Source organism: Artemia sp. Qi Xiang Cuo, chromosome 3, assembly GCF_049724085.1.
Source record: "Artemia sp. Qi Xiang Cuo chromosome 3, ASM4972408v1, whole genome shotgun sequence".
NCBI classification, from domain to species: domain Eukaryota; kingdom Metazoa; phylum Arthropoda; class Branchiopoda; order Anostraca; family Artemiidae; genus Artemia; species Artemia sp. Qi Xiang Cuo.
The window spans coordinates 15,495,760-15,510,513 of record NC_142796.1 but is presented as its reverse complement, the minus strand read 5'-3'; the positions used below and the strand labels follow the sequence as shown (position 1 = coordinate 15,510,513).

Here is a 14,754-nt window from a genome sequence, read left to right as displayed (position 1 = left end):
GAAAACTAGAAAATTCTTCAACCTCGAATTGCTGCCGTTTTCTTTGCAATTCGGTGTAGCTTTTTTCGGCATATCGGTGCCAAAGAAAAGCTACATATGTTCGGCCTTAAGGTCGATGCCATACACTGATTAGAAATTGATACTTGGAGTATTATTGTATAAGCAAGTAATCTCGCAATTGCCTTGCTCAAGACGCCATGTCAGTTTGGCAGTGTGGTCGATACTGTGGTTGCTATCGGCTGACTGCAATTCTTAAAACTTGTTTGTCCTGTATGTATGAACCTTAGACTTGTATAATTCTGTAGAGGTTACATTCTACAGGTGTTTACGATCGTTTTTCGGCACTAAACGGCAGCCATGTACTTCCATAAATATTTTGAGAACAATGGTTTACCTAAGACGTTATACGCATTTTTTTTATTACTGTTCTTCTGGCTTGGGATCATGGAATTAATAAAATCGGCATGTCAGTGTCGTCACTTTTTTCTATTTTCTACGCAAAATCCAAACATTTATAAGTTCTGTATCTCTATGATGCAACTGAAGAGATCATAACATACTGAGTATAACAATGCAGCATTTAAAACACAATCAATATGCACATAGACCGTACCACATTATATAATATACTTGTAACGAAAGCATTCCACCTCGTCATTGATGATAGTGTTGTGGGGTAACGCTTCTGGATAGTCTTCAAAAAGTTGTGACGTAAAAATCTCTCTATCTTTTCAACGAGCCACAAAGCTAACCCCTCTTAGTTTTGCAACTGAAAGAATAAAGAAACCTGGTTTTCCTTTAAAAAAGGCTGAGAATATGTGTTTGTCCAATACAAATGCTTTTTGTATCCTAAGAATTGACCCATGCCTTTTGTCAAAGGTGCTTAAAGAGTGATTGCCTCCCTTAGTAGAGGACTATTCTGCGTTCGCGAGGAACAAATTTGTATTGAAAAAATACCAAGGGCAAGATAAACGCAGTGGCAGTTCATGCCTTTCTTGCGCCCGGGTAAAAATCTTGATTAGCCCCCCCCCCCCTCTGGTCTCCCACAAAATTTTCAGGCCAAATTTCAACAAAATTTTAATTATTGACAAAATTGTCAATAAATATTGTCAAAAAAATTGTCAAAATTTCAATTTATTAATAATTTATTTTAAATTTATTATATAAATTATTTAATTATTATTCATTGTTTTAATTTAATTATTTTTTTTATTATTATTCAATAGTCTTTTCATTTTCCATTTATTTATTTAATTAATTAATAATTTATCAATTATTTAGGTTTATTAACGGCGCCCTCTTCTTTATTAATAAAATTTCAAAACTACAAAATTATTATAACCGATATATTATTTGTTTGAAATTTTGCGTAAATCCTGCAGATTTTTGTTCCCATTTTCCAAAGAAATTTCCAACCTTAAATATCTTTTGCAATATGTCATAGAAACTATGCCGCTCTTCAGATTTTGATTAGGTAAATATGCTTATATTTCGAGTTGAAAAATATTAATAAACTGAGCCGTTAAACTGTACTTGTTGGGCTATGTACTACTTCTAAGGCGGCTAATTTTTTGTCCTTTAGTTTCACAAGATTTATCTCCCGTTATAAAAAGAATCCAGAAAAATAAATGCCTTAGGTTCTGTTATTATTCAGTTTTCCAATGAAACAACAAGCATCTCTCTTTCAACTAACCACAAAGCTAACCCCTCTTGGTTTCGCAAAGAAAGAATTAAGAAGCCTGGTTTTCCTTTAAAAAAGGCTTGAAAATATATGTTTTTCCATTAAAAATGCTTTTTATATGAAATGGCTCATGCCCGTTGTCAAAGGTGGTCAAAAAGTGACCTACCTTACTAGAGGACTATTCTGCGCTCGCGAGGAACAAATTTGTGTTGAAAAATACCGAAGGCAAAATAAACGTAGGGGTGGTTCTTGCCTCTCTTGTGCCCGGGGAAAAACCTTGATTAGCGCTCCCCCCCCCTGTCTCCCACAAAATTGTCAGGCCAAATATCAACAAAATTATTATTTATTTATTATTCATTATTTTAATTATTGCTATTTAATAATCTTTTAATTTTTATTTTATTTATTAATTAATAATTTATTAATTATTTTTGTTCATTAACTGTGCCCTCTACTTTATTAACAAAATTTCAAAATTAAAAAATGATTATAACTGTTATATTATTTGTTTGAAATTTTGCGCAAATCCAGCAGATTTCTGTTCCCATTTTCCAATGAAATTTTATTTTCGTTCTTTTTGCTGCTACTACTGGCCAGTCTATCTCAAAAATGTCTATCTCAAAATTTTGATTGGATGTGTTTGGGGAAAACGTGGGCGTGAGAGGGGGGTTAGTTGCCCTCCAATCACTTTTCGACTATTAAAAAGGGCACCAGCCCTTCGAATTTCCAATCGAATGAGCTTTCATTGAAGTTTCTACGACAACGCGTTCTATAAAAACCTTGTATGCCACAGGGCATAACTTACAACCCTTGTCCTGAGGGCTTTGGGGGAGTATCCTCCTCAAAAACATAGTTTCTATATGGAAATCAACAGTAGCGATTTCAGAAACTACGGAGGCAAACGATAGCAGTACGAATGCAGCGATTAATCGCTGCATCGGCCCGTTTGAGAACAACACAGCGGCTCCCACTCTTTCTTTACCTCACTGGGTTAATACCTTCAGTCTTTTACTCTCTTCCATGAAGTTCTTACTTTCTTTCGTCGTGGCTATAGGCATTGAGCTCCAACCAAATTTTATTTCAGCTCTATGCTGCTACTACTGAACACTCATCGCTGTATCCACCCCCTTTAGACCAACACAGCACCACTCACTCCTCACTTCAACCCACTCTGTTAGTAGATTTAGTCTCTTTTTCCTATGAAGTTCCTACTTGCTTTAATCTTTCTTTCGCTATAGCTATAGAATTTAGTTCAGACCATCTTTTTGTCAGCTCATTGTTTGATATACAACTGTTGAATTAAATACCTAAAAGTATCCTTAGTTAATTCCTTTGCAAAGCGTCTAGCACCGTGATTCTCAACGTGGGGAGCAGGCCCCATTGGTTGGACATGGCAATATTCTGGTGGGTCATGGGTAGGACGTGCACCCTACGGCTGACTATACTTTAGAGCCTTCATTAAAAAAAAAGACATTTCACATGAATGGCGTCACATTCAAATAAATTTAAAGAGCAAAAAAGATACGTGGTAGTATTGTGATGACGTTATACATTGCATAAAAGGTATATTCGAACAAAATTTTTCATTAACATAAGAAATGTCTATAGGACGACCCGAGAAGAAGATACCCAGTTAATGGTCTTTTAAGCTTCCTTTAGGTGAATACACAGATTTTAATAACTAAATTTAAATATCACGAGAGGGGATCAGGAGTTTAGAATTATTAGGTGGGGCATAGCAGAAAATCAGTTGAAAACCTCAGCCCTAGCATATTATCCTTAATTTTTGAAGTACCTAGGTTTCAGACCGCACTTGACAACTGTCAGCACTCAGCACTGAGGCTTCTTGCATCTAAGTCGTGGCTCTAAGACTTATCTTCCTATTTTTCTAAATTTTAGTAGTCGCGAAATAATAACCTGCACCTGGGTTATTCTACTTTTTACATCTACAACTGAATCTGTTTTTTCTTACTAGTAACGCTCCTTGGGTTAGAGCAGCTATTTACTTGATTTTTAAATATCTCGATAGATTTTGTTATGTTTCAATGATCAGTTTTCTCAATACCTAATATCAGATCTTAGTCCGTATTTATTCTTTATTAATTAAAAAACATATTAATTAAAATTTTTTTATTAAAATCGTTATGAATTTAAAGCCAGAACATAAATTGCACTTAACTGAAAAAATATAAATGTTTTTCACTTTTATAACTTTAATAAATCAAATAATATTAACATTTTGATTACTAAATATCAGTATATGTATATTAAACTGACAATGCACATTCATTTGTATTTTTTTCAGTAGAGTCCAAATTATGTTCTGGCCTTGGGAAGGCATAGGGGTTTTGAGCCCCTACTCTTGTTAATTTCTGCTCGTTTTGAGTTTGACTCGGTTATTTATTGTAATTTCTGTTCTTTTTTGGTTTGATTTATTTATTGATAGTGATTTGTGGTAGTTTCACGCTTGGTAGATTATTTGATTTTATTTGTTCTTATTTTTAGTATAATGGAGTTCTTTACTTTTCTTTGAAAAACTTGTTTTGTGGAAAAAAAATTTTTAATTAGTTTTTGATCGTTTTATATTGACAGTCTTTTCAGGGAAAAAGAAAATAATACTTTAAATCTTTTCGTGTTTTTTTTAAAAGACTTTATAGTTTGGATTGCTGTTTGTATGCTGGAGAAAATTTTTTATCAATTTTTAACAGCATGCACCCTTTTAAAAATCTGGACACAAACAATACATCCTCTAGTTGACTTGAAATAGAAAACTTGATACCATTCGCAAAAAAAATCTGTTCACTTTCTTTGATAGCTTGGATACACTTACGCTAATTTGATTTGGTTAAAATTTTAAGAGCAGAAGTAGCCCCGAAAGTTTGAACATAATACACTCAGTCGTTCTTGGGATACTGCTCAGATTCCTTATGGGGTATTAGCATTAATCAGTGCATTTTGACTTAATTTTAAGGGAACATTTATTTTTTAAACATAACTGGCAAACGAAACGCTGGGCGTGGGAGGGGGACTAGTTGCCCTCCAATCACTTTTGGCTATTAAAACGGACATTAGCCCTCTCTATTTTTAATCGAATGAGCCCCTTTTGAAGTTCTTACGACAACTCCTTCAATACAAAGTGCCCTGGTCTAAACAAAAAAAAAAAAAAAAATAATACAGTGTACCCACATCGAGTTTTACCATAAAAATGACAAGCCTCCAGTCACTTTCGACAATTAAAAAGGGCACTAGCCCTTTCAATTTCCAATCGAATGAACCCTTTTTGAGTTTCTACTACAAGGCTTTCTATAAACACCTTATATGCCCCCAGAGCATAAATTATAACCCTTGCCCTGAGGGAGTTGTCATCTTCAAAGACCTAATTTCCAGAACTTTTAACTACGTTAAACAAAATGATAGAAAGTCATTTTAGAATGACTACATTCTTATCAAATTTCTTAGTAAGCTTAGGTTTTTCTTCTGAGTTTTCTAAAAGTTAATGGGCATTTTCCCTTTATTAAAAGTCATACTGTTATTTATCTGTGTTACCGTGTTTAGTGCTATCAGTACATACATCTACGTATATGTATCAATATCGTCTTTCGATTTCGACTCTCTGAATGTTTTTTAATTAGTCCATTTATTTCGTCATTGTTAAAATCTTTAAATTGTATTTTTTCATGAATAAATATTGATAACTAAATCGATAAAATTAAAGCAATAATTATCATGGAAAATTTTAAACCTAAAAACTGTGAAGTTTTTACTTAGTCTTTTTTTTACTATACTTGATAAAGGACATCTTTTTGCCATTTACTCATTTTTAGGACTTTCTGTCTTTGGAGTTTTGAATAATCTTTTACTAATTAAGAAGCCAATTTATTTAAGCTACTTTTAATTTTTTTCAGTAAGGTACAGTTTCAGTTTTTAGTAAGCAACGTTTAATACCAACATAGAGCATTTTCATAATCTTTAGCATGCTCATTCTTCAACTTTTTTCAGCTGTATTGCTCTTCAAAGTTGTGCTCGTATGTTTTGCTGAAACTTTCAGCTCGATCCTCCATTCGTGAGACAAAACAGGGTAGACTTGCAGAAACAGCTCGTAAAATTCATCACAATTTTAATGGAACCTAATGTATAAACGTATCAAACAAATACTTGCTTGGCAGAGAATAGGCTCAGGTCTCCAGCTTAGATTTTGTTGTGCTTTGGTTTCATTTGTGATTCGTTGGGATACTCATTGTCATATATCTTGAAGTGCTCATGGGATTGAGATCCATTAAGTATCATCTGTACTTCAGATATTTTTTTCATGCCTTTTGCTACAGCTGTTCGGACAAAAATTTCTTCGATTTGATTTTGTGTATTAACATTGAATTCGATATATTGTTTATCCTCCAGATGATTGTCTTTAGGACAATCATCTGGAGGAATCCCTCACGAAATATTCCGTAAAGATGGAACCAGTCTTACAAATCCAGAGGAAATTTGTGAAGAATTTGCTAACCATTTTTCGACAGTTGAATGGAGAGCGAAAGAGTCGATTATAAGCAAGCCAGGCGACCAGGCTTTTCAAAATTACATTCACAAGGAGATGGAAATCTCTTCAAATCTACTGCCAGTTCAAGAATCTAAAGTTCGAAACTTTGTTTATGGTATGAAAGGTACCACTTCTGTCTCTGATATTGTTTCAATTCGAGTAATAAAAACATTTTGGGATGTGATTGCTCAATCTTTTGTTTCATTAATTAATCAATGTCTAAAAGAGGGAGTGTTTCCGAGTTGTTTTAAATCAGTGAAAGTAATACCAATACATAAAGGAGGGAATACTGGTGATGTTGAAATTATAGACCTTTTGAATTTACCCATTATGTCTAGGATACTGGAAAAATGCTTTTCGGTCAGAATTTATCAGTATCTGGAAGACCAGAGAATATTTACTCCTACACAATTTGGATTTCGTCAAAATCACACTACTGAGCAATCAAAAATATATTTGACTAGCATTATTAATATGGCATAAGATAACGGATATAAAGTGGCAACTGTATTTTTAGATATTGTAAAGGCTTTTGATACTGTCAGTCATGATATTCTGTTAATGAAGTGTGAAATTTATGGGATTAGGGGTCCAGCTCTTTCGTTTTTACGTTCTTTTTTGTCTTGTAGAAAACAATATGTTCAAATTGGTAATATGGGTTCTCATGAAAATTTATTGAGTGTGGAATTCCACAGGGTTCGGTACTTGGACCCTTATTATTTTTGATTTTTTGTGAATGATCTTCCACAGTCTGTTAGTAAACTGGAAACAAGAATTAGTGAGATCGTCAAAAAGGATAGCGCGGCTACATTCACGTATTACACTTCTATTAACTACCATGTTCTCTTTCGGCAGTTTTAGCATTTCATCTAGCTCACTCCGGTAAGAATTCCTTAGCGCTTGGTCGGGACTTTTGAACTGATCGGTGAATTAAGTATTCCAGGCCTCATTTGTTAGAAGAGGGACCTCAGAGGTCAATTCTTTGGGCTTTACTAAATTCCGCCAAAGGAGTTTGGGATCGGACTTGCTTTTCTTGCTGTATTCGTCAATTATGTCTCTACGGTGCTTAGACAAGGTTTTGGGAAAGGCACGTTCAGTATGATTCTTCACTTTCCAGACTCGCCCAGATCTTGGCTTACCACTGTCACACCATAGGCGAAACCAGAACTTTGCAGTCTGGCATGCTTCTGTTAAATTTAGGTTAGCGGACCATCCTCTAATTTCAGTGTTTACTCGAACTTTTCGAGAGGGTACAGCTGCTGATTCGGCACACCAAAGGGCATGGCATATTGAGGCAGAGTAAATGTTCAACAGAAGTTTCTGCTCTTCGGCCGGGATGTCACTGTTGGACATCAGTAGCTTGGACTACCACCATGGTCCAAAAACCGGTATTTGACCAGTAGATTTGGATTGATTGACCCTGCCTTGGCAGTTCCTGCCAGAGTAGCGAGTTTTCGGTGATATTCACGCACATTCTATTTTTGGGAGGAAAACGAGCAGAAGAGGGGAGGGCACCTGTTACAACGACCGTAGAGGTACCTGCCGGGTCCTTTGACCCTTAAATTGCGGGGAATAGGTAGCGGGGCCTTACGCTTCCCTCGTTTTTCCTCGGCGTAAAAGACCCGATGTTATAGCCCGCATGAGCGCATCCATAAACATAACCACTAATGATGGCAGGTAATAAACTTTTCCTTAACTCGCTACTGAATTTTGTTTCTCGTGCTTTGAAATCTGGTAATCGGTCTGATGAGATTACGAAAACAGCGAGGGATTCTGCTATTAGTACTCGTATGAGCATGAAAGTTATTATGACTGACAATATCTCTGACATTCTGAGATTGCTCAAATGTTGCGACGAAAAGAAAATTGCCCTCCCAAAATATGTCATTTATGAGCCACATGAAGTACCCATTCTTCCTGGGGAAGTAAGCGCTGTTATTACTAGGAAAGTAAACGAAATGTATTCCAAGCTAGATAGTTTTATCGAGCGTGATCGTCCCCCTGCTCAGTGGCCTCTCAGCGGATCTGGATCCTCGTTTCAGGGGCAGTCCCCGATACCCCATCCAACCTACGCAGTTGTTCTAAAGAACCCCCTCAAGACTTGAGGAACCCAGAAATGAGAAAGGAATACTTGGATAAGGTATGCAGTGACAATTCCTCTAGCATTGTTGAACTGCGAGCGTTGAAAAGTGGGTGGTGGGTTGTATTAGCCAATAATAAGTCTGCCAATGCAGTTGCGCAGCCGTTATGTGCTAACGATAGATGTGTTGAGGTAAATGTGAAACAACCATATTTCTACGGAATAGCACGTCACGTTTCTACAGATATGAGCGATGAAGAACTCTGCGAGATTATTCCGAACTGTTTGAGAGCTTTGCAGTTGGGTAATTCTAGGTCATTCAAACTTCAGTTTTCTTCTAAAGTGGACCTTGAAAATGCTATCATATCACCCCCAGTAATTGATTACGAATGCATCCCAATCTCTGAATATCTGTTTCTTCCAATGAGATGTTTCAATTGTCAAGCATTTGGTCACGTGGCCAAATTCTGCAAGAACGAAAGCACGTGTTCTAGATGTGGGGATAACCAAAGTAGCTCTAAGGACAACCCTTGCAGCAAACCGATCAAATGTGCACTCTGTGGTTCGGAAAAGCACCCTTGTTACAGTTGCAGCTGTCCGGAAGTGCAAAAGTTACTTGCAGTTAAGAAAGGAATCGTGAATTAAGACTGATTACTTGGAAAATTAACGGAAATGTAATCAACAAACTGCCTATCCTCGAAAACCTAATTCGCAATCATAACATTGTATGTCTCCAGGAACATTTCCTGATTTATGAAGGGACTGAACTTTTAAATATCGGTGATTCAATCGATCTTTTTGCTGTTGGTGCGAAATCGAGTGGTAGTGGACGGCCGTCTGGTGGTATCGCAATCCTTGCTTCAAAGTCTTTACGCGCGACAGTTTTCCCAGTTTCCGATAATTTTATTGCGATTAAGGTTGAACGGACAATAAGCTTATCAGTTTATATGCCTACGGACTACAAATCATCTAGATCATATTCCAAGTTCGTTTGTGCTTGTCGGAAATTAGCAAACGCTATTGCAAATTGTCGCACCCAAGATTTGTCGTATATTGTTGCCGGAGATATGAATTGTGATTTGTTGAATCCGGAAAGCCCAAGATCCCAAGTACTCTCGACTACATGCGCTGGTCTAAACATAATAGAAAATGATCTCGATTTCACGTATGTGCATAACTCTGGGGCAACTTCATCTCTTGATTTTATAATGTGTTCTCATCAACCAGTTCCCCTTTGCCAGGCACATGTGGATACGTCTATCAGCGCATCTGACCACTTACCAGTTAGTTATGCCTTCTCACCTAGTACTTCTTCGAACTACAACCCTGATCTACACAGTGGAAGAAAATGGCACCAGAAAGTTATGTGGGATAAAATTAATACCCCATTGTACCAGAAGGTATGTGACGATATTTTAGCAAGAATTTGCGTCCCTTACAATCTACTTCATAAATCTTCTTCAGTTGCAGCAAGTGATAAACAAGTACTGATCAATATATACTGTAGGGAAATAGTTCATGCCTTGGAGTTGGTGGATAAGGTTGCAGTACCAATTTGTGGTGTTCAGATTGACTTGGAAATACCCCAATGGTCCGATAATTTGGATCTTGTAGATGCATGTGCAGACGAGAAATTCTAGTTAAGAATGTGAATAGATAATGACCGATCAAGGCATGGTATAGTGAACTCCATCCGATGATATACTAAGCGAAGATTTGCAAAAACCCTCGCTATACATCGTGCTATGATTATTGAATGTGATAGTAAATATATAAAGCAAGAACCCGATTGCATGTGGAAATTCCTAAAAAAAAAATAAACGTAAAGAATCAGTTAATGTTCTGCCCAGTGAGAGTGAGTGGGTTAAATATTTTACGCATGAGTTCTCATCGCCTAATACTGATCTGGAAACTAAATTTTCTATTGAGCTTGATGCGAGTCTTGCGGAATGTGAATTGGAAGTTGGTTTTGTTGCTTCTAATTCGTCAGTCAGTGAGGCATTCTTGAAACTGAAGAAGAAGTTGTTGAGGGGGGCAGATAAACTGTGCGGATTGCATGTACAAGTGGGAAGTTAGTACCTTGTCGAGCACCTTTGTCTCCTGTACCAAATTATTTTTAATGCTGGGATTGTTCCAGACCTATACTGCACTGGGGTAATTACTCCTGCATTAAAGAAGGGAAAAGACGGGGGGCAGTGTTCTTCTTACCGCCCGATAACTGTCGCGCCTATACTGTGCAAGTTATTTGAATTGCTTGTTGTAAATAGGCTTAGTGCTATATGTAACACGCCGGATAACCAATTTGGTTTCAAGACAAAAATGAGTAGAGAACACGCGCATTATTTGATTGCTATTTTGTTGATTGACGCCGATTATTCAAATGAGACTTTGTATTTTGCCGGTCATGATGTCGACCGCGCGTTTGACTTCGGTTTGGACCCTCAAATATTGTTGTCGTCCTGGAAACGCGGCGTGGATAAGTCTATTATACGCGGACTGAGAAATATGTATAGTAATTTAAAAGCGCATGTAAATGTACTTTGTTTTAATGCTTTAACCCTATCTTCTAGTCTTATACCCGTAGAGAAGGGAATACGCCAAGGAGCACTTACTTCACCACCGCTTTTCAATAATAGTATTATTTCATCGCAAGAACCGGTTCAGTCTACATGTATCTTTAGAGGTCTCAATGTTTTGCTGATTTATTATGCCGACGACATTTTGAACGCAAGTAGAACAATTATAGGCATCGAAGAGATTTTCCGTGTTTTGAGTAAGGAGTATGGTAATATAGGTCTTTCTTTCAATCCCCAGAAGAGTGAAGTTCTCGTATTTAATAGCCGCGTTAAAGATAGTGTACCAGTTGATGTTATTTTCGGAATTTATACGATTAAGTCTTCGTCTAAGATTATGTACCTCGGCCTTCCAATTTGTAGCGATCTTAAAGAAACCCGCGATTCCCTTGTTTCTTTGTTTGCTGTAAAGACACGCAGAGCTTATGGAATTCTCGTTTCAATGAAGTGCCACTTTAACCGTTTTCTACTTGCAAGGGTGTATAATGCTTTTGTTTGGCCACATGTGATAGCCCTATCTCCGTTTTGGAAAATATTTACTTCGTCTGATCGCCGCAATATTCGGTCTATTTTCTACAGATATGGCAAGTATCTGCTTCGTCTTCCAGTTTGGATGAGGAATTCGAATATATCTCTGAAGTATGGTATAGCCGACCCGCTTATTGCTGTACTGAATCGCCGTGTTCGATTTGCAAAGGCGTTTGAACCAAGCCTCTCTTCATTATATGTTGCGATAACTTAAATTTGTTTTTTTTTTTTGTTTGTCGTAGGTTTGTTCTTAATCTTGTTTTTCTGTAGTTGAGTTTTCTTTGGATATTTTGTTGTTATTTGATGTTATTTTTGTTTCTTTTCTTGTACTCAATTTACAACATTTTGTATGTTCAATAATGGGTAATAAAATAATGATAATAATAATAATAAAAAGTTCATGACTCTAGGTCATCCTTGGGTAACTCTTCAGGGACAGACTTGAGTTGAATGTTTTATTTGAATGTCGATGTTAATGGCCCATTTCCTTGAATATATTGTGTTAAACCGTACTATGTTGTTTGTCTTGTTTTTTTCTTTTTTTTCACTTTTTTCACTTTTTTATACTCTGCCGCCCATTGTATATTTACAGTTTTGGCAGGTAATAAATCTATATTATTATTATTATTATTAGTGCCTTTGTTTGCTGATGATACTTCTTTAGTGGTGATCGCAAAGTCAAAGAGATTGCTCCTAGAGAGTGTACGAGAATCGCTAAATGAGGTTTCAAGATGGCTGAGAGTGAATCAGCTAAAGGTGAACCCCTATAAGAGTAATTTTCTCATACTTTCAAGGACATCTAATTATTATCCACGTATACACCCTATAGCATGTGAAGAAGCTATGATTGCTCGACAAAAGGTACTAAAGTTTCTGTGCATTATTATAGATGAGACTCTCAGTTTTCAATCCCCTATTGAAACTTTGACCTGGATTTTAGCGCGTAGTTTGGGGATGGTTCGTAAACTTAAATATGTTTCCAACTAGTATATTTAGGCTTCTCTATTTTTCGTTAATCCATCTCTATATTTTGTATTGTTCTTCTGTATACATGGGTAAATTTTCTTCAATTGTTAATCCTGTGCGAATTATCCAAAACAAGTCTATTACAGTATTATCAGGAAAATCAGAAAGAGAACCAGTTCGAGAAGTCTATAGGGATTTTAGGATATTGCCAGCAGTGGGTCTTCATCATTTTTATATATTAGTGTTTATGTATAGATATAATATGAAGCAGCTGCCGGAGTGTTTTGATGGTTGGTTTTACAGCCGATGGAATATACATAACCAAAATACTAGGGGTAAAAATGATTATTGTGCTCCCTCTATAGTGTCTGCCAGGTCCACGTTTTCTTTTGTTATAAAGGGTATAAATTTAATGAATAATTTGGATAATGATATGAAGAAACTAGAAAATTTTAGTGCTTTTTTAAGCAAAATTGAAAGAAAAATTATCAAGTAAGTATGAGTTCTAGTTTTGTTTGTTTTGGAGGTGACTTGACTTGATTTAATTTAAATTAAGTTGTAATTGCTTGTTGGTTTGTGAGTGCGACCCCACAACATAAAAATGGTGTGTAGTTGCTGTCCCTCTACTATTATTATTATTCTTTATTTATTTTTTTTCTTTCTTTTCTTTTCCCTCTTTTTATCTTTCTTTCTTATTATAGTGTATTTGAATGATGTTACATGTATGTATTATTTTTTTTTACCTGTTTCACCCCACGTCAACCGTTTGGTTTTGGGTGAGTCATATTGATTTTTGTTTTTAAACTTTTTGTTAATTAAATATATCATTATCACTATCCTGTTATTCTACTGTCATCTAACCGCAGATTTTGCTGTGCATTATTTCGCTTGCGATTCGTTGATTCTCGCTGTCGCTTGTCTTCTAACCGCAGATTTCGGCGTGCATTCTCCTAAGTTATTCTGACTTGTGCAAGTTCATTCTTTGACAGCGTCCTTGTTTTTCTCATAGTGTTCTTTCCCTCACATATTCAGCATATTAATTCAAAACTGATTACAAGGATGACAATTTTACAAGAAATTTTTTTTTGTAAAAATATTTTCTTTCTATTTCTTTTTGTTTTATTTGATTGAAGCTCTATAAGTTTATTTCAGAACCATCAACTGAAAAACAACTCTTTCGCACTTCCTCCCAAGTTACTCTGATTTATGCACTTTATTTTTCACACAAATTTCGTCACAAAAAAGTCACTTATTTGAAAAAAATATTTTTTCAAAATTAAGGCTTTAAACGAATTTTACCAAATTCGTGACCTATCTAGATTGTTTTTTAAGGTGATATGAATATACATATATATGTGAAATATACATATATGGTGTATAGATCGATGCTACCTAGCTTTTTAATCTATGCTATGGTTGAGCTTATGAACTTAATGATTGTATACTGCATCTTTTTATAGCTGACCATTCTCAAGATAATATCCCCCCCAACTGTCTGGAAGTACAGGATATACTTGGTGAGGGTGAATTCGCCTTTGTTTATAGAGGGATATACCGGCCAGGAAATGGTAAAAAGGTAAGTTGACCTTAAATGCCTAATTTTTTGCACGCCCCTCCTTTCATCTTACCTTGTTGACAGAAGGCTTACAAAAAAAAACTGAGAGATAAAAGAATTAATAGTTTTTGTTTTCTGTTTTCGGTTCAAGTCACGGATATATTTTGTTACGATTGTGTACACACAAAAGTATGTGGTTTGTTTTAAGATTTAATTATCATAAAAATGGGGAGATTACTCCCTGCACAGGAGGTAGGGCCAAAGGAATACTACTATTTTCCGAACTAAAAGCCAGCAGTTAAAAACTGTTGCTAGGAGGGGAGCTATAGAAACTTAATTTATAGGCTTAATTGTTTATCACGGGGGGGGGATGCACTTTAGCAACTGGTAACCATTATGTACGGAGGTGAAATGGGTAATGGTGGCAGGTATTGGTAACGAACATTTATTCCAATGATATGCTGGTTTGGCTGTAAATGATTTATCTTTAGGGAGGAGGGTAATTCTAAACTACAGTTTCCAGGTAGATGTTGGAAAAAAGGGACAAGCTGGGAGCCTCCCTGTTAGTGAAGGAGGGTAAAATGAGGAATACTGGAGCGGACCAAATTGAAGAGGAAGAGGAACCCAGTTCTGATTAGAAATGGGAGGAGTTGATACTTAGGGCATGTTGCTCAGCTTACGGTAGGGAGGGAACTTGACTGTTGGTGGAATGGCACCGGACAGGGGCCGGGGAGTGGGGCCAAGAGTGCTTTCTGTATTGCCTGAAAAAAGTTCGGGTTTTAAAGATAACCACCTCTCTTGCCGATATATGAGCGAAATTGTGCGATATTTCAG

General features: G+C 36.2%; 2 protein-coding genes across 2 annotated transcripts in view; both read left to right on the top strand.

The window, feature by feature from the left end:
• Nucleotides 1-10,617: 10,617 nt before the first annotated feature.
• On the top strand, nucleotides 10,618-11,613 carry LOC148953802 (uncharacterized). Its single transcript, XM_089085903.1, has one exon. The coding sequence runs from the start codon at nucleotides 10,618-10,620 to the stop codon at nucleotides 11,611-11,613; it is 996 nt and encodes a 331-aa protein (XP_088942029.1).
• Nucleotides 11,614-13,825: 2,212 nt separating this feature from the next.
• LOC148953801 (protocadherin beta-18-like) overlaps nucleotides 13,826-14,754 on the top strand; it is a 38,194-nt gene continuing 37,265 nt past the window's right edge. Inside the window, exon 1 of the mRNA XM_089086826.1 lies at nucleotides 13,826-13,941. The gene's annotated coding sequence lies outside the window, so the exon portion shown is untranslated. The remainder of the gene's footprint in view (nucleotides 13,942-14,754) is intronic.